Source organism: Acartia tonsa, chromosome 9 (genome assembly GCF_053477335.1).
Source record: "Acartia tonsa isolate MP-2025a chromosome 9, ASM5347733v1, whole genome shotgun sequence".
Classification (NCBI taxonomy): Eukaryota; Metazoa; Arthropoda; class Copepoda; order Calanoida; family Acartiidae; genus Acartia; species Acartia tonsa.
Window position 1 is genome coordinate 25,783,890 of NC_137268.1, and position 18,182 is coordinate 25,802,071.

The 18,182-nt window shown below is 30.3% G+C and overlaps 2 protein-coding genes across 2 annotated transcripts; both read left to right on the plus strand.

The window, feature by feature from the left end:
* The first annotated feature begins 2,090 nt into the window (after nt 1-2,090).
* On the plus strand, nt 2,091-14,268 carry LOC145327795 (uncharacterized). Its single transcript, XM_080171348.1, has 9 exons — nt 2,091-2,295; nt 10,041-10,089; nt 10,581-10,654; nt 10,827-10,910; nt 11,271-11,348; nt 12,683-13,253; nt 13,346-13,478; nt 13,855-13,897; nt 13,981-14,268. The coding sequence occupies exons 2-9, from the start codon at nt 10,054-10,056 to the stop codon at nt 14,132-14,134; spliced, it is 1,173 nt and encodes a 390-aa protein (XP_080027474.1). The 5' UTR covers nt 2,091-2,295; nt 10,041-10,053; the 3' UTR covers nt 14,135-14,268.
* An 82-nt stretch (nt 14,269-14,350) lies between these two features.
* On the plus strand, nt 14,351-17,166 carry LOC145327796 (uncharacterized). The gene is made up of 5 exons (XM_080171349.1): nt 14,351-14,474; nt 14,659-14,771; nt 14,881-14,951; nt 16,453-16,616; nt 16,872-17,166. The coding sequence occupies exons 3-5, from the start codon at nt 14,883-14,885 to the stop codon at nt 16,966-16,968; spliced, it is 330 nt and encodes a 109-aa protein (XP_080027475.1). The 5' UTR covers nt 14,351-14,474; nt 14,659-14,771; nt 14,881-14,882; the 3' UTR covers nt 16,969-17,166.
* Nucleotides 17,167-18,182: the final 1,016 nt, after the last annotated feature.

Here is an 18,182-nt window from a genome sequence, read left to right on the forward strand (position 1 = left end):
CACTGAACATCTGTTCTACAATTTGTCCTTTAGCCTATCCATGATTCTTGGTGCTTCGCTACTTGTCTGTTGTCATTAATGGGGAGGTATATCAATTAAGGTCCTTAAAGTAATAAAAGGATTCATGAAAAAAAAGATTTATTTCTTTAATTAACCTTTCACTTTATCTAAGGGAAATTCATAGAAATATCCTAAATCATCATTTAAACATGCAGTATTGCTAACGTAACTAAAAAGTGTCCAACAAAAAGTTTTATACAAAATAATAACATATTTAGCAGTAAAGTTAAAATTAAATTTATAAGTTTTGCTCAACATGTTTAAAAGATTTTCCACACTAGGGTCGTTCAGTCAGTACCTACTAAATTGATAAGTCTAAACGTTAACTTCGTCTTGCTACAATTATTCTAACGATTCCAAACTGTTTGTTTTTCATTATAAATTTGTCCTTAATAAAATGACAATTATAATCAAGAATAGCGCAGCAATAATACGATACTCAGAGAAGACTGTATTGCTAGAATTATGTGCTTGCGCACGGTCTTAATATATGAAGAAGCAGAACTTCACTCAACGTACTTTAATTGACGGACAGACAGACCAATTAGTCTTTCTTGTTTAGTTGCTGTACAAAAGAGAAATCACTGAAGCTTGAAAAGTAATAATTATTCTTTTAATGAGATGCTGTTATTTTCACAACCATTAAAAATGCGTTTGTATGTTTGTCAAAATGGAGAAACCACTGCCAAAAATACTGCCATATCGAAAGTAACTGCCATAAATACATCTTATACTGGCGTTTTTACATCCATGTCCATTATCAAAATAAGTTTAATTTTTTAAAAAATAGTATGTTTTTTTAGATAGACACACGACTACCTTGAAAGAGGATTGATAACTGGATAAAAAAATTTTATTGGACACTCGACATATAACGCAAGTTGAATATGATAAAAGGACATAATTATACAACAATAAATATTCAAATGTAATTTTATATAATACACAAAAAGTCAACTGTAATACATTATTTTTTCTGTAATATTATGATTGTTTTTCTCTCTAAAACTCGCTTATTTTTATATAAAACAAAAACAAGGATAAAACCATCCATAAACATTAGGCCTAAATAAAGTAAACTTTAAGAAATCGATTGCATCGTTTAAGCTTAATGCTTGTCCCCTACCATCAAGGGAAGGAAGGGGTAAAAAGACCTTCAAACCTTCACAAAACCTCATTTTCGGCATAAAATAGCCTTAAACAATGCTGGGAGCTATGAGTAGATTACCTAAGGTGTAGATACAATCGGTTCTGTATTTAGGGAGATATTAGACATAATAGGATAGTATTTATAAACAAAAATTTGCTTAATCGCCACTGTAATGAAACATTATAAAGTTTTAAACTATTAGAATAATTATTTCAACCTTAAACTGTTAAATTTTTAGAAAGCCAGACAAACGGATGGATATGCCGCTCTGTAAAGTTGCTTCGCTGCTAAAATTGAACAAGTGTAGCTTATGAATTGCGTAGGTTAAAAGTAAATGCCACAATATATGTATATAATATACATACATACATTACTAACACAAGTTTGTCAAAATATGAGGATTAGCAAGTCATTCTATAAAATGTTACAGAATTGGGAAAAATTTTCGAGAAAAAAATCATAGATCTCAAGTAATGTTAAGCAATTAATCTAACCCCCCCTCACCCTTTATCGAAAATGAATAAGCTAATGATTAATAATAAGATTTTAACAAAAAAAATAAGATAAAATTAAATTTGTCCTCCGTTGGCTTATTTCTGATTTCTATGGTCTTTATTACAAATCATTTGTTGTTTTTATAGAAGAAGAGATCGGGGAGGGGGGTTCAGCCGCAAAAAAAATAAAAGCCAATAACCAGCCACCCCCGAAAGGGGCTGTTCAAGTGGCATTTAATGTCATATATCATGTCGCACTATTTTCAAACCGCAAGCAAACCATCTTAAATAACAATGTGCGGCTATCGAATCCTGGTATTTTTTTACGTTTTGGAAAAACCAAGTTTACTATATAATGATATTTTCATTTTAGTATACTTTAAGTAAGCGTTTTAAATGGTGTATTTTCTTTAATGGTTTACATTAGCAAAACTACTTTATAACTGGGAAGTGTCTGTACGTTATATATATAAAGTTAGTGAAATGGACTTTTTAAATGTAATCCTCTATAAATAAATATTTTGTAATTCAGTGATAATAAAACTAAATATGCCTTTTCAGTGAAAAATCCTTCAGTTTATCTAACACTAGGTAAATTCATGATTTTTTTATTCAAGTGTTTTCTAATATTTACTATTTCATTTACAAATACCCGCAGTTCAAATTTATTTGTTATAAGAGAAAGAATTAAATCAAATGTTTTTTTTATTATTTTTATTTTGAATGTTATTATAGTTAGGGTGGGGATATTGGACTGTAAATTAAACGGTATCCTACACATTTCCCTAATTTTATTCCCACTGTTTAGATTCCCACAAACGGATTCCCCGAAATCTGATTCCCCTAATGTTAAATATCCTTTGTTATTCTTTTCCCAGTGACACTTTGGCCTGATGCACTTAGCCTAAACGTCTTAAAGAAATGAGATCATATTCCCTCTTCTACAAATTGCCGCATCTAAAGATATCCATTAAAACAACATTCTTTTATTAGTTCAAGTATTCTCTTTTGACATATGATTGTTAAATACTCTAATTACAAATAATGAGATTTAAATGGCGGGAAATTTAATAAGTTCCATATGACCTTGCTGGGACACTCTCACATTATAATATTATAAACTTAGCAATTTTTAGTAGAAAGCTATATTCTATAATTCGAAATATCCTTTTGTCTGTACGTCTGAAACTTTTCTTGTCTCCATAAAATATTTTTATAAAATGAATCTTCATTTAAAATTTCCTTCAATATGTAGCATAATTAGGTAAACCATTGCGGTCGGACTGCTTTTAGGAAGGTTTTTAGCTACTTTTATATTTTTCAATTTTTTAACAGCTCCTTAAAAAGATAGTAATTTTAATTTTAGGGTGGGGAGGGGGGGGGGGTATTTACCTGCTTTACTACTAGTCCTAGAAATTGGAAATGTTCACAAATATGTAATGAAATATAAAGAAAATCCTTTAAAATGGTTGAGTGCGAAATCAGAAAATTATAGACTTAACTCAAATTTTTGTCTGATTCTACCTTGTTAATTCAAAATAGTGAAGCTAATTAACATTAAACATTTTCCTACATTATATGAGATAAACGGTAACTTAAAAAAAAAAAATTTTTCTTCACTTTTACCTGTACAGAGACCACCTGGAGGCATGAATTTAAATTTAAAACTTCGTGAAATTCATCTTATAAGAATGATTTTATCTTTAATAACCTATCCTCTCAGTCCAAAGATAAAGCCTAGGTACCAAGTTTACGCAAATGTGTCAAAACTCCCCCCCCCCCCCACTTAGTTATGACAAGTGTTAATTTTACCATCCTTGTTTAAAATTACTATCAAAGAAATATAGTCCCTTAATTCTGGTGAGAAAAGATTGAATTCGTTAATGTTATAATAAAAGTATTAGTATGTCTTCACTTGTGCACTTTCAATTGAAAATTTAAGGTTGGGGAGGTAATTTTGGGTGATTTCTAGTGGGAGATTGGTGGTACCCTCCCTTAAAATAGTTATAAACCTTCCTTGGACCTATGAGAAGCTACCTTGTAAAGAATAATCATATCAATTCAGTAATTAGCGAGATCCTTCGGTACAGACATAAAATGAGATACTTAAACAAAAATCCTATTAATTTATTATACGGATTTGCAAAAAAAAACAAAGTAACTAGAACATATATGGTGTTTTTGGGCGAATGGAATAGTTATTGTAAAATCTTGTTACGATTTTTAAAGTTTGATACATATGCGGAAGTGCAAGTACACCAAAAGTGTAGTGTTGTAAAATAATTAAGAAGGAGGAGAAATAATGAGTATTTGTATAATTTGGTAAGACACATAGGAGAATTCTTGGCTCTACTTTACAATACCCGCCCCCTCCCCCACCCAAAAAAAAATGAAAAAAAGATTGTGATTCTCCAGTGTGGTTTTGCGATTCACAAGTTTTTGGGATAATTCAGCATGGTTAATTTAAGTATTAAAATTTGATCATGTTGATTTTTTAACTTTTTGACAATATTTTTATATGTTATATAATTATCCTATTTATCCGAATTTTTGAAATATTAATTCCCAGGACAACAAAGTACAATTTTATGAGCTAAGCATCTCTATGTTAAGTCCTAAAAATGTAAGTATGTCCTTAAACAATATCCTTTATTTAACCCTAATCGTCCGGAGGATGTCGGGCGTTTTTGCCTTCTTCTGTTATTTTTTTGCTCTTGTTTTTTTTCTAGGCATTGTACTTGATTATGCTCCATATTAAAAGGAATGTTAACAAGAAGTTTTAGCTTTCTAACTTTTATAGGAGATGAGTAAATCCCATTTCTCCCTAGCGTTATGGACTGATGGACGGACAGACAAAATGAATTATAGAGTAGCTTCGCCACTAAAAATAATAGTTAATATCAATCTTATTTTTGTTGCCATAACCCCAATCGGCTTTTGTTTTTAAATTGCTGAAAAAATGGGCGGAGTTTGTAAGGGTTTAATCAAGGAAAATGGAAGTTACAAATTATTTGGAGTAAAGGAAGTCAAATAATGATTAAATATTACTCGTAAAAATTGATGAAAACAAGGATGACAGCATCCATAAAAGCGAAGCTCTGGAAAGGTATGACAGACGAACATTAACTCTTGTAGAGTGTCAGAATAGAATATACAAAATTTGGCTCACATGAAGGAGACTAGCACCGAAATCGAATAATGAAGAAAGCTAGCACCAAATGTCTTAAAGTGAAGAAAGCTAGCACCTAATGTTTTGACCCTTCTTAATTGTATTATGTATTAATCCTATTATATAAAGTAGTAAGCGTTTTTTGTCTGTCCCGAAGGATCTCGCTAACCGCTGAACCGATATGGTTCTCCTTTACAGTGAAGCTTCTTATAGGTCCTAAGAAGGTTTTAAACTATTTTTCGAGAGGGTGTCTTAACCCCCCTCTCCCCCAAAAAATAATTTTTATTACTCTTTGGAAACTCAAATTTATTATAGGATGAGGTCGACTTTTCCTTCTCCTACCAGTGCAGTGCCCCTAGAGGCTACTAGGGGCGTATCCGCTAGTAATACATAAATCGCTCCTCCCTCTTTCTCACACAAAATATGTCCCGGCCCTTTTACACCTAAAATCCCTCCCACTATTAGAAATCTTGTAAATCTTCAGGATGAAGAACCCTAGCACCAAATGGTGTAGAATGAAGGAAACTAGCACCAGTGCTAGTCTCCTTCATGTGAGCCCAAAATTTGAATATAAAAGTTTTGACAAAATTATACGTATATTTGTTACTTCTTAAATACAGAATTCAGTTTAAGGACATACTGACATTCTTAGGACTTGATTATAGAGATGCTTCGCTCCAAATATTGTACCTTATTGTAATAGGAATTAGTAATCCAAGATCAGACCAATCGGATGATTTTATCACATATAAAATTTTTGTTAAAAAAGTAAAAAATTAACATGTTTAAAATGGACGTACGGAAATTCCGGTAACAATTATAGAGTTGCTACGCTTTCTAAATCGTACCTAACTACTACAGGAATCATCATTTAAAGTTTGAAATTGATAGGACAATTCTAACATGCCTAAAATAATGAAAAAAGCTATCCGTTACTGACGAACTGACGAACCAACCAACCCTCAATTATAGAAAAGCTTCGCTTTTAAAAACAAGAATGACAACATCTATAAAAGCGAAGCTCTGAAACAGTAGGACAAACGAACATTAACACATGTAGAGTGTCAGAACTGAATAAGCAGAATATAAATATATAAAATTATATTTGTTGAAAACAGAATAATGTTTAAGGACATACTTACAGTTTTAGGACTTGATTATAGAGAGGCTCCGCTTATAACATTGTACTTTGTTGTCCTAGTAATCAAATGATTTTATCAGGAATCAAATGCAAAGTTTGAAATAGATAGGACAATTCTAACATGCCCCTATTAACGAAAAAAGCTAACCGTTACGGACGGATTGATGGACGGACAAACCTTCCCTTTTTATAGAAAAGCTTCGCCTTAAAAAAAGCAAAGCTAGAAGAATTAAACAGTAGATTATAAAAAGTATTGGAAAACTGTATCCTCCATCCGTAACGATTAGCTTTTTTTGTTAATTTAGGCATGTTAGAATTGTCATATTGATTACTAACTTTGCATTTGATTTGTGTAGTAGTTAGGTACGATTTAGAAAGCGTAACAACTCTAAATTCGTTACCAGAAAGTCCGTACATACATTTTAAACATGTTGATTTTTAACTTTTTTAACAACAAATTTTTATGTGATAAAATACTCAGATTAAAATGTAAGTATGTATATCCTTAAACAGTATTCTTCATTTTAGAAGTTTTGCAACAAATTTACTATAATACTTTGCATTTTCAGTTCTGACAAAAGTTACAAAACTTAATGTTCGTCAGTCCTACCGTTTTAGAGCTTCGCTTTTATGCATGGATGTTGTCATCCTTGTTAGAATAGATTTAAATATACAATTACAAGGATGACAACATCCATAAAAGCGAAGCTCTGAAACGGTAGGACAAACGGATATTAACACTTATATGATGTCAGAACTGAATAATCAGTATGTAAATGTATAAGAGTCAAAGCAAAATTGTAAGTAAATTTGTTGAAAAACTGCTTGATACAGGATAATGTTTATGGACATATTTACATTTTTAGGACTTGATTATAGAGTTGCTTCGCTTATAATATTGTACTTTGTTGTCCCAGGAATCAGTATACCAAAAATCAGACCAATCGGATAAATAGGTTACATACAAATTTGTTGTTAAAAACGAAAAAAATCAACATGTTTAAAATGGACATACGGACATTCTGGTAATGATTATAGAGTTGCTACGCTTTCTAACTCGTACCTAACTTCTACAGGAATCACCGTGCAAAGTTTGAAATCGATAGGACAATTCTAACATGACTAAAATAACGAAAAAAGCTATCCGTTACGGACGGACATACGGACAGACCGACCCTAATTATAGAAAAGCTTTGCTTTTAAAAAGTGAAAGTGGACAGTGCTTAATTTTACCCTTTTCAGTCTTGAACATATACTTCCACTATTTATCTATGTAATACAATACAACCCCTTTCGCAATAGGCAAATGAATGTAGAATTTAGAGACAGTTAATAATAATTTCTAGGGTATTTAAGAAGGATATCAAGGACACGTGGAAATGTAAACTTTAGGATATATGATCTGTCGCCAAAGTGTAATTAGGATGAGTGCATTATGGATATCATAATTTGGGGGTATAAATTTTAATGGGAATTTAAATTGGGGGAATCCGTCACTTTGGCAAAATGAAGTTTGGGAATTTAAAAGAGGGAATTTGATTATGGGGAATCGATTTGTGGAAAAGTACCTAGAACCAAATTAAACTGATACCCAAGACCATTTTATTTCCTTCGTTGGCTCAAAATTTTTTATTAGATGTTGAATGCCTAGATCCAAATTTTTAACCAATGATTTTAATCTACTGTAGTGGTAATTTTGTTTGTCATCATTGGAGATTGTAATGTTAATATAAAAAAGTTATATTAAATTTAGAAAATTAGAAATGTACTCACAGAATGAACTTTTAAACAGCTTTTAGGACTTTTTAAACTCCAGAACCAATTGTAAATGAGTTACATCTGAATTTGTTGGTTTTAAAACTTTAAAAGAAGGTGTATCAACTATTTTTTTTATAGCTAGCCGGTTCTTTTAGTAAGTAGTAGATGTAAAATTTTTCATAGAATTCAGATATGCAATCGGTTTTTTTATAGACCTCTTATTTTCTAAGTAATTTAAGTTTTAAAAAAAAAAATTAAGTCGATTTTAAGGTACTAAAATGCAACAAAAAAAGAAAGAAAATGGTCATTATGAACAAAAATAGTAAGATCTTTAATTTGACACCTTACTTTTTCAATTCTGTCAGGTAATTATTGAAAAAATCGATTTTTTTTAACCCACGAGAATAAAAACTTTGAACTTAATTTTATTATTTCACAAATAAAAAAATATGGGTTCATATATACCTTCAGAATCAGAAAAATATTACGAATCCATTGTAAGCAAAATTGAAAAAAAAAGTTTACAATATAGTATATAAACTACAATAAAAGGAATTATATGAAAATATCATATTATATTGTACAGGCAACGTCTTAATTCTTCAATTGAGTATAAAAATGGGAAGGGGGTAAAGAGGGGGTAAAAAAGGAAAGACAATAGTGTTGTCTGAACAAAAAAAATAATTGGCCATTTCTTTAATTTTTTAATTTTTTAATTTTTTTCAATTTTGCTTACAATGGATTCGTAATATTTTTCTGATTCTGAAGGTATATATGAACCCATGTTTTTTATGTCTGTTTGAGAAAATATTTAGGTCTAAAGTTTTTATTATACCGAGGTTAAAAAAATAGATTTTTTCAATAATTACTCAACAGAATTTTAAAAGTAAGGTGTCAAATTAAAGATCTTACTATTTTTGTTCTTACTGGCCATTTTCTTCTTTTATTTTGTTGCGTTTTAGTACCTTAAAACCGACTTAATTATTTTTTTAAAAAACTTAAATTACTTAAAAAATAAGAGGTCTACAAAAAAACCGATTGCATATCTGAATTCTATGAAAAATTTTACATCTACTACTTACTAAAAGAACCGGCTAGCTATAAAAAAAAAAAGTTGATACAACTTCTTTAACAACAATTAGTAGAGTTATTAGTCAAACGAAATATTATGGTTGATTACACAGACAATAATTATAAAGTATAGCTGCGTTACTTAACAATCCAATATTTCCCAGAGATAGATGGTCCCCAAAGTTGTATAGTAACGTTTTCTTATTAGTTGTTTTTACAACATTTGGTGACCTTAGCGAATTTTGATTGGTTGGTTCATTTAGTTTAAACCATTAATTTTAATATACAGAAGGAACAATTTTGTGTATTATTATTGGGGATGTACGTAAATTTATTGGCCATTATCTTATATCCCTTTAGATCCTGTAATGTTTCCGGGTGCTATATTAATTATTTAAAACGTGAATCCATAAATAAAGATAAGGAAAATAGGTTTCCAGTATGGCTTCAGAGTCGATTAATATACGGTTTATATAAGGACCGGATCTCAGCCATAATCAAAAATCATGTAGAGCAATTTCCACGAATACTAAAATAAAAACCATAAAATTAATACCAGTTTGTTAGTCTATATCCTACGTATAAGATATTACGCGATAAAAAATGATTCTTGCTATTTTTAGTTTTCTTTTAACTATCATGTAAGGAGTAGCAATTTTAATTTATTTTTTGTACTAAACTTTATTTCTTAAAAACGTTTAGAATTGCATTTAGAAAATCAACGTTTATTAAAGAGAGCTACAGAGCAGATGTTTAATGGTAATAAAAAAAAGGAGAATGGAAAATTTAAATGAGGGAAAAAAATATTTAAAAATCTTCACCTATCATATCATCATATACATATATTTGTATTTATGGCATGTACAACAGACCATGTGGGTCAATTACTAGATGTACAGTACATTGGTTTAGAGAATCTTCATACAAATATCCAGACGCTTATTCAAAATAGGACTTTAAAAAGTTTTTACATAAATATTTCCCATCTCGAATTATAGAGTAGGGTTTGAGTATATTTTATTTTATGAATCAATTTTATTAAAAGCCTTTAAAATTTTCTCTTATGTGATGAAATATAAAGACTATTTGCTTCAATATTAAAAGATAACAACTGTTTTATTTTTACGTTTTTACATATTTATTTACTTTGTTGTTATATAATTGTTTATATAACTCGTGAAATTGTATATTTTTTAGGTTTCATAACAAAATGGAAACAGAAGTTTTATCAGATGAAAGTATTGAGGTATTTATATTTTAATGATATTTGGTAAATTGGGTTCAGCTCTATGTTTATTTTTTTGGTGATTATGGAAATCATAAATTGAAACTTAGATAGGGGTAGTTTTTTTCTCTATGCCTAACCCCTGTAGAGTGTACTATCCATGGGGGCTACCCAGTACCCAATATTACCTTTAACCTCACCTTTACTAAATGTTGCCCCCCCACCCCCCACCCCACCCAACGACAGCTGAAAATCACGTAAAGGTTCGGTGATTTTTCCGAAATAATTTCGTTGCTGGAATAAGCTGAGGGTAACCGCCTTTTTTTTAGCTGTCAATTGAATTAATTATAAAGTTATTTATTTCTTTAATACATAAAAAAAGCTAGATTTTAAGCTACAGACACACACACTTAAAAACAAACATCATGTTACTTTTATGTAAAGACTATCCAAAATTGCAACACTGCTCCTTTTCCCCTCCTCTAAGAATTAAGCAATATTTCTTGTTTTAGATCGAGTGTTTAGTTTGTGCTGGTCCAGCCTCTCATGTCAAGCATTATGGGTCAACTGTATGCTATTCATGTAGGTAGGATATTAATCTTGCAGGACCTACCTTAAACATCCTGGCGCGCTAGAATCCTTGAATTGGAGAACCAGATTTCTGGTACCTAGAAGCTATTATTTAGATGTAAATCACCAATTTACCTAAAACCGTATTTAAGAAAAACTAATGGAAACTAATAATCTTTATGTCTAAGGGCATTTTTCCGACGGTCAGCTCGACGCAGAACCGAGTTGAAAAGATATGCTAACTGTCATGGAAAATGCTTTGTTGATCACAGGTTTAGTTTTACTTTTTAATTTCTTTTTTTCTGTATAATGTTAATAATAATTTATTAACTTATCCTAATTTGCCTAAACACTTTAGCTTTTAGAAGCAAAGATGCTCTGTAAATATGTTTATGTCCAAATAAGTTAGGGAAATTAACAAAAGCTTCCTTAGTTTTTGGCATTTTGAAAAAAAAAATTATTGTATTCATTTTACTAACAACTAACAACATTTTGAAGCATCATTTGATTACTGTTAAATCTTTCTCCAGATCTCTACTTCAGTCCTGCTGGTTTGTAATTTTGTGCTTCTTGGGTTTTTCTCAATTAACAGTTAGGGATTTTAAGAAAGTTGATTTTGAAATTTTGTTTAGAACACGGACAAGATGCAAATGGTGCAGATTTTTAAAGTGCTTAAAAGTTGGTATGGTTCTAGAAAGAGTTGATCGTAGGTAAGAATAATACACAATATATATTAATAAATTATGTAAATATACTGTTTTACATTAAGTGTTTTGTAGTTTAGTAACACTGTATATATATCTATAATACAAAGTAGAACGATGTCTGTCTGTCCGTCTGTTTGTCCCTTAAGATCTCGGTAACCACTGAACCGATCGGATTCTACTCTTCAAGGTATATACCTATTGGTCCTGTGGTGGTTTTAAGCTATTTTCTTGGGGGGTGGGACACCCCCAACCCCCAAAAAACAAAAAAATCCCCCCCCCATTTTTTTTTTTTTTTTTGCTGAAGATTTCCTTGGTCCTTTAACGAATTTCACCTTAATTTTTTTATCACCTCTAGGGGCGAAACCGCTAGTGCTGTATTAAAGGGACTGTGAACAAAAAAATTTCTCATCAGATTATCAAACCCTGACATCATCTCATTCATATAATATCATAGATATGGCAAAACGGGCTCTCGTTTCCTTCAAAAACGGCTTTTTCCGCTGATTTTTACTTACTACAATATTCAAAGAAATTTTCCGGAGTGTATAGATGTGGAATTATTTGTCTTTTTCTCTGTCTACAGATAAAACTAAACTTTTTTTACATAGTTTTCTATTTTTCCTAAAGGTTAAGCCTTTAATTCTTGCCTTTGACCAATGTATAGTTACTTAGAAATTGATAAAATTAGCAATATTTTTTATTTAATATCAAATACAATAACAAAGTAACTCCAGTTGGCCCATCTCTCGCCCACACTTTTGATTACAAATTTTAAAATAACAAAGGTGCAATATTTCTTTATAAACAGTCTGATAAAAGTGTAATATAAATTTCCAAAGTGGGTTATTTATTGTCCGACACAATAAAAAAGGATATTATCATTTTAAATAACCTCTGAGATTCAACCATTTGTAGACAGTAAGGTACTTTTTGTCAATAACACGAATTTAAAATAGATCTTTATTTCCTAATTACTATGTTATTAAAATATGAATTGGCAATTTTATGTCACAAAACGAATCATTAACAGTTAGTTAATTGTTTCAACTATATATGACAAGTTAAATATCCCTAGAAACACTATAATAAACAAAAACGTTCAGATTTTCCTTGTTTTTCCACTTTTCCCTCCCAAAATGCCGCAAAATCAAGGTATAAATCCTCGATATAGTGAAAGGTGCTTAGAAAATTTAAGATTTGATAATATGATGAGAAATTTTTACATTCACACTCCCTTTAAGAAACATAAAGAGAATGGTCAAATTTAAAAGTGCATCTCTTCTCCAAACTATGAAAAAAGTATAAAGGCCTGTAAAGCTAATTCATATATTTTTCAGGGGAAGGAAAAGTTCCAAACCTGGGCGGCCTAACTGTCAACCTGTAAGAGAAATAGAAAACCTGCCTCAAATAATTGTAAGCCCATACAATGTTGAAACAATGAATGAAGATGATTCATATCCCAACGAAGTTTTTCAAGATAATAGAAATACACTTGAAAATGACTCCCATACTCTTGATAACAGGACCCATCATTCAGCAGTCATCACTAACAGTATTGAAACAGCTATGAGTGCGTTTTATAATCTTGAAAATGCAATTGATGATATTGTACCAGACACAATCAATGAAATTACATATGATAACTTTACAACAATTAAAGAAGTTCAAAATATAGAAAATAATCACAATCTATCTTCAAAGGATAGTTCAGAGTATTCAAATATAGACTACAGTGAAACCTGCAATATTGTACAAGAAAGTTATTCAAACAGTGATCCTTACAATGTTTCATCTTTTATAACTGATCCAGATTACACAGTCACCTCAATACCATCATTTAACCCTTCTATTGACTTGACAGCAGAAGAAGAACTGAAAATGCATATGCTGTTTGAAGTTAGAATTAAGGTACACATTTTTTTTTGAAATATATTTCAGCTTAAAATCAATAAAAAACAAAACAAATATGAAACAGCCGAATTGATACTTTTGTTTTTTAGTGCATAAATGAGATAACAGAGAGGATAGCAAGCTTCCCTGATAGCTGTGAAAAAATGAAGATCTTTCTAATGTCTATAACTGCCAAGAATGGAATACATACCATCCAAAGCCAAGATTTGTTAGCAAAGCCAGGTATGTGACCAATTCATTTATCATGTTTAATAACAAATGCCCCCATCAAAAGCCACTGGGTGCTAATAAGAAGTAACCTTCCAAATTGTTTGATAACCTTAAACAAAAAATGTACATAGCTTCCCTGAATCTCACAATTCTATTAGTTGAGCTCTTTTTAAACTTCTTTTGCTTCAAAATTCAAACAAAATAATTTAAGAACCTACATTATTGGATTATCAAAAGCCAAAAATAGGTATTTGATACAAAATTAATCAATTTTTTTATTATGATTGTGTGGTAATCTGTCTTTCAATTGGGCAATCTGATTCATATTCCGTCCACAGTGTGATATTTATTGTTTATTAGAGATTAATTATAATTTTTTTATCTCCAGGTGAAACAGTTAATAAGTTTTCTTTGGGAGGAATGGCAATGAGGTAAGTAAATATTTTTTATAAATAAAAGAAATTTAACTGTTTCTGATTATTTTTATGTAATTCAAATAATTTATAATGTTAAGGATTTCAAAGAGCTATTGGCCAACAATCTTGGATTTCAGAGACATCTACCATAAAGGAAAGTTGATGAGTTTATCTTTTATAACTTTAAACTTCCATTTTAGAACTAGCAGTTGCCCAAAGCTTATAAGGGTGGATATAAAGAAAACAGCATAAATCATTTTATTTTTGTGGTTAGCAAGATCAAAACAGACAAACAATAAAAATTATTATTAAATAGGACTAGCTAGTATGCTGTAACCTTTCAGAATCAGTGGGGTAAAACTTTACCTTCAATTTTTCTGCAAATTGTGAATAATGCATCTATTTTTTTAGTTTTAAATTCTTACACATAAGAATTTTTAATCCCATAATTTTGAGTCTGACTCTAAAGTTTTTCTGTAAAAGCTAAAATTAAGGCTTATAGTTAATTCATCTTGAATTAAACAGTGAAGTTTGATTGTGTAAGCCAAGTATGTTTCAAAGCCTATCCTGTTATTGTTGGAGTCTATAACAGGTAACTAAATAGAATTTGAGTTTCTTTTTAAACTAAAAATTCAATATTTATATTTTTAACATAATCCTAGAATTCTTTTAAAATCAAATCAAATTATTTAAGTGAAATCAAATTTCTAATAAACATATAATTCTTTTGGGAGTTTAAGTTTAACTATTAAAATATAATAAAAATGTTCAACCAGGTTACTTCTGAAAGTAAATGAGCATTCTGGAGGATTTCTTGAGCAGCATAATGCAGCAGGATTACTCAGTCCTCATATACAAAATCTTTACAATAAAGCTGTACATGGCACAGGTAATTTACCTCGATTTTAATACATGAATTCTTGAATAGGGAGAATGCCTTGCATTGGTCCAAAAAAGTAACTTCTCATTATGATATAGTAAAGTATGTTTTTTTTAAGTCATGGAAAGTAAAATGGTTCCAAGTTTTGATCCTTTACCTTTTTCATCTCCAGAATTTTCAACTTCTAAGGTAAATACTTGATAAATAATTAAAAATGATTACTTGTTTATTGCATCATATTATAGACAGCTTTGTCTGTAATATGATGCTAAAATGATTATTTAGTAAGACTGAGAACCGGTTATAATCCAGCAGATATCAATCGCTTTAAAAAATGTCTAAACATCTATTTAATCATTACCATGATATAAGCACCAAAGCAGATTTTTATTCTAAGTAATACTCCATGTAAGTCATGATATGTCATGATTTGATTTAAAAGTTGGGCTGATTAATTATTTCTTACAGCAACATAATAAATAGTGGCTTTGCCCCTAGACTCTAGATTTTTTTTTCTAAGGAGTGAAGGGTATGGACTTTTTTATTCACTTTTTAAAATGTATAAAAAAAATGAATTCATCATTCAAGCCTCTAAAAGAGGTTGTCGGAATATAAGAGCTCCGATTAGCTCAATTTCGACTTACTTAATTGATGAAAATTTAAACAATCAAAATACGAAAAATTATAAGTAAAATAATTGTGTTATGTTTGTCTAAATAATACTAATTGTAGAGTCGCTTTCGCTACATATTTTTAACAAGCAAGGCAACTCAATAATGTCATATTGTATACACATGAAATAGAAGGATATATCACAATATGAAAACAATTACAAGTTTATTTAAAGCACCACGGGTATATTCGCTGAATATATCCGTGCATTATCAATTTAATAACAACGAATTAAATCTATGTCTCATAAGATACTTAATTTATGCCTTTTAAACAATAAAACTTTGGCTGAAAGTTGTTAAGTTCAAAGATATTCTACAAAGTATAAAACAAATTTATAAGAAAATTTAACTTGTTTATGCACATACACTAGTAACAAAATTGAATGGTGTTCCCAACTCAAGATCAATAAAGCAAATGATGCATTCTTAAAATTTGCCGGGCTATGAGACAAAGATAGCATAATCAAATACTCCAATCTGGAATTTTCCCGTATGTGTTTTACATATATCAAATCCTGGGGGAATGATTTGCCTCAAAGAAAAAAGGGAAGGCAGATTGGTTTAGTTACCTCGCGGCACTATGACCCCGCAGGCGGGGAGGGGGGGTTGACGGTCACATGTGCAGCCCGCAAAGATATCAACTTATGTGTGAATCCTCCCAAAGATTTAACTTTTAATCTCTTCAATCTTTACATTCACATGAATTGATTAAATATTTTTATGTATCAGAAATAATCATAGACAATTAATGCAGCATGAATCTGATGCGATTTAAACCATTTTGTGTACCAAGACAGAGGTCATTATTCTATTAGGGACAATCTAAAACCTTCCCAGAAAATTTTAAAATGTTTATTCCTGCCGTTTATGAGCTATGTTACCGGGCATACACACACACAACTTACTACTTTATAGTATAGGGTTCATTGTTCTTGTAAATTCAACCTGGATTAGTAGAATATTTTAATGTAAACCAAAAATAGAAAATCTTTTTACTAATCCCAACTATATTGTAGAAATCAAATATAACGACAGCACTGATGAGGTTAATACGAGGGGACCGAGTTATCCAAGACTTGGTATTTTTCCTGATCCTGCTGACTCCCTGGCCCCTCACCTCGAGTCCTGATACTGCTGAACTACGCCTGGCCAGGAATGAAATTTGTTTGCTCACATACAGGTACAATTTTTTCAGAAACTCTTTGTTTTTCCGTGGAGATTTTCAAAATACTGTAAATAATTTCTTTGCTAAAATACATTTTTTCTGCAGACGTAAAATACTGCATAGCCCAATTTAAACACACAAATTGCATGCAACAGAGATACTCTATAACTCTTTGAAATCAAATTATCTCCTAAACATTTTTTAAAAGAAGAGTATTACTTATTAACTCAGAAAATATTTTCTCCACATACAGCTTGCAAATTTATTCAGGTACTTAAAACTGAGAAAGAGACTGGGACCAATACTGGCCAATGAACACATGCAGAATATTCTATCTGCTGTTCATAGCTTGTATACAGGGATATAGCAATTGAAGAATATTTTCTTCTGCCTGTAACAATGAAGAAATCATTTGATCTAAATGTAATTTATGTATATGTAATATATTATGTAATATATGTAAAATCCAATATGCCACTTATGTCGTCATTCTACTAATATGGTTTTATATGTTGTATAAGTTGTATAATTCATTTAAATATATAATTTTAAAAACTGAAGAAAATTTTTTTTTTTGAATATACATATACTATCTATATTATGTAAACGTCATTAAATTTTATAGTTTTAGTTTAATTACTCTTGTTAAAGGACGCCTGCAAGAAATAACACGCTTTAACTGCTGAAAGACTGCCACAAGAAGACCCAATACCCCAAATTTAAAGCCTTCAGCTTCAATAACAAAAAAGTTCTAGGCATTTCAAAATAGCATTTTATGTACAATGGAATTTTTGAAAGATTTCCAATGCTCATAAAAGAAAAAACAATATTAAATTACGTTGCCTAGACATAAAATTCTAACCTTATCTTTGTCAGAAACTTAGATTGCCTGTAACTGATTACATTTTTACAATAAAAACACCACATTTCATAGTCAAAATCTATGAAAAAAATTCGATTTAAATTGCATTTTTAAACGAAAATCATAGCGGAAACAAAGGGGTAAACTAATACAAGCTTAGCTGTGATTGGTTGTTAAGCTGATTCAGCCTTCTGATTGGCTGTAGTACATTCGGTACAACGCAAGTAAAACTTAATTTTTTTTAATGATTTTGACTATAAAAATGGGTATTTTTATTGTAAAAATATAATTAGTTACTGGAAACCTAAATTTATGACAAAAATAATCTTATAATTTTGTTTCTAGGCCACGTAGTTTAATTTCAAAGTTTTTAACATTGCAATTCTTTCAAAATTTCCATTGTACATAAAATGTCATTTTAAAATGCCTAGAACTTTTTTGTTATAGAAGCTGAAGGCTTCAAATTGGGGGTATTTGGTCTACTTGTGGCAGTCTTTCAGCAGTTAATGCGTGGTATTTCTTGCAGGCTTCCTTTAATGCTTGTACTTTGAAGAAAATCAAAAATTCTCTACAAATGTTATGTTTATGTGTATAGTTTTGCTACTGGGTATATTATAAACTTAAATATCAAGGAATACAACATCCATAAAAATACTAAACACTAGGACAAACATTAACACTTGTAGATTGGCAGCACTTTATTAGCAAAATATGAATAC

Bases quoted from the DNA above. Each gene is read 5' to 3' on its own strand.
- LOC145327796 (XM_080171349.1), top strand. From the start codon at position 14,883: ATGGAAAGTAAAATGGTTCCAAGTTTTGATCCTTTACCTTTTTCATCT. The intron at 14,952-16,452 runs GTAAATACTTGA...ACTATATTGTAG, and splicing joins CAGAATTTTCAACTTCTAAG to AAATCAAATATAACGACAGC. The intron at 16,617-16,871 runs GTACAATTTTTT...AAATTTATTCAG, and splicing joins ATTTGTTTGCTCACATACAG to GTACTTAAAACTGAGAAAGA.
- LOC145327795 (XM_080171348.1), top strand. From the start codon at position 10,054: ATGGAAACAGAAGTTTTATCAGATGAAAGTATTGAG. The intron at 11,349-12,682 runs GTAAGAATAATA...TATATTTTTCAG, and splicing joins CTAGAAAGAGTTGATCGTAG to GGGAAGGAAAAGTTCCAAAC. The intron at 13,898-13,980 runs GTAAGTAAATAT...TATAATGTTAAG, and splicing joins TTGGGAGGAATGGCAATGAG to GATTTCAAAGAGCTATTGGC.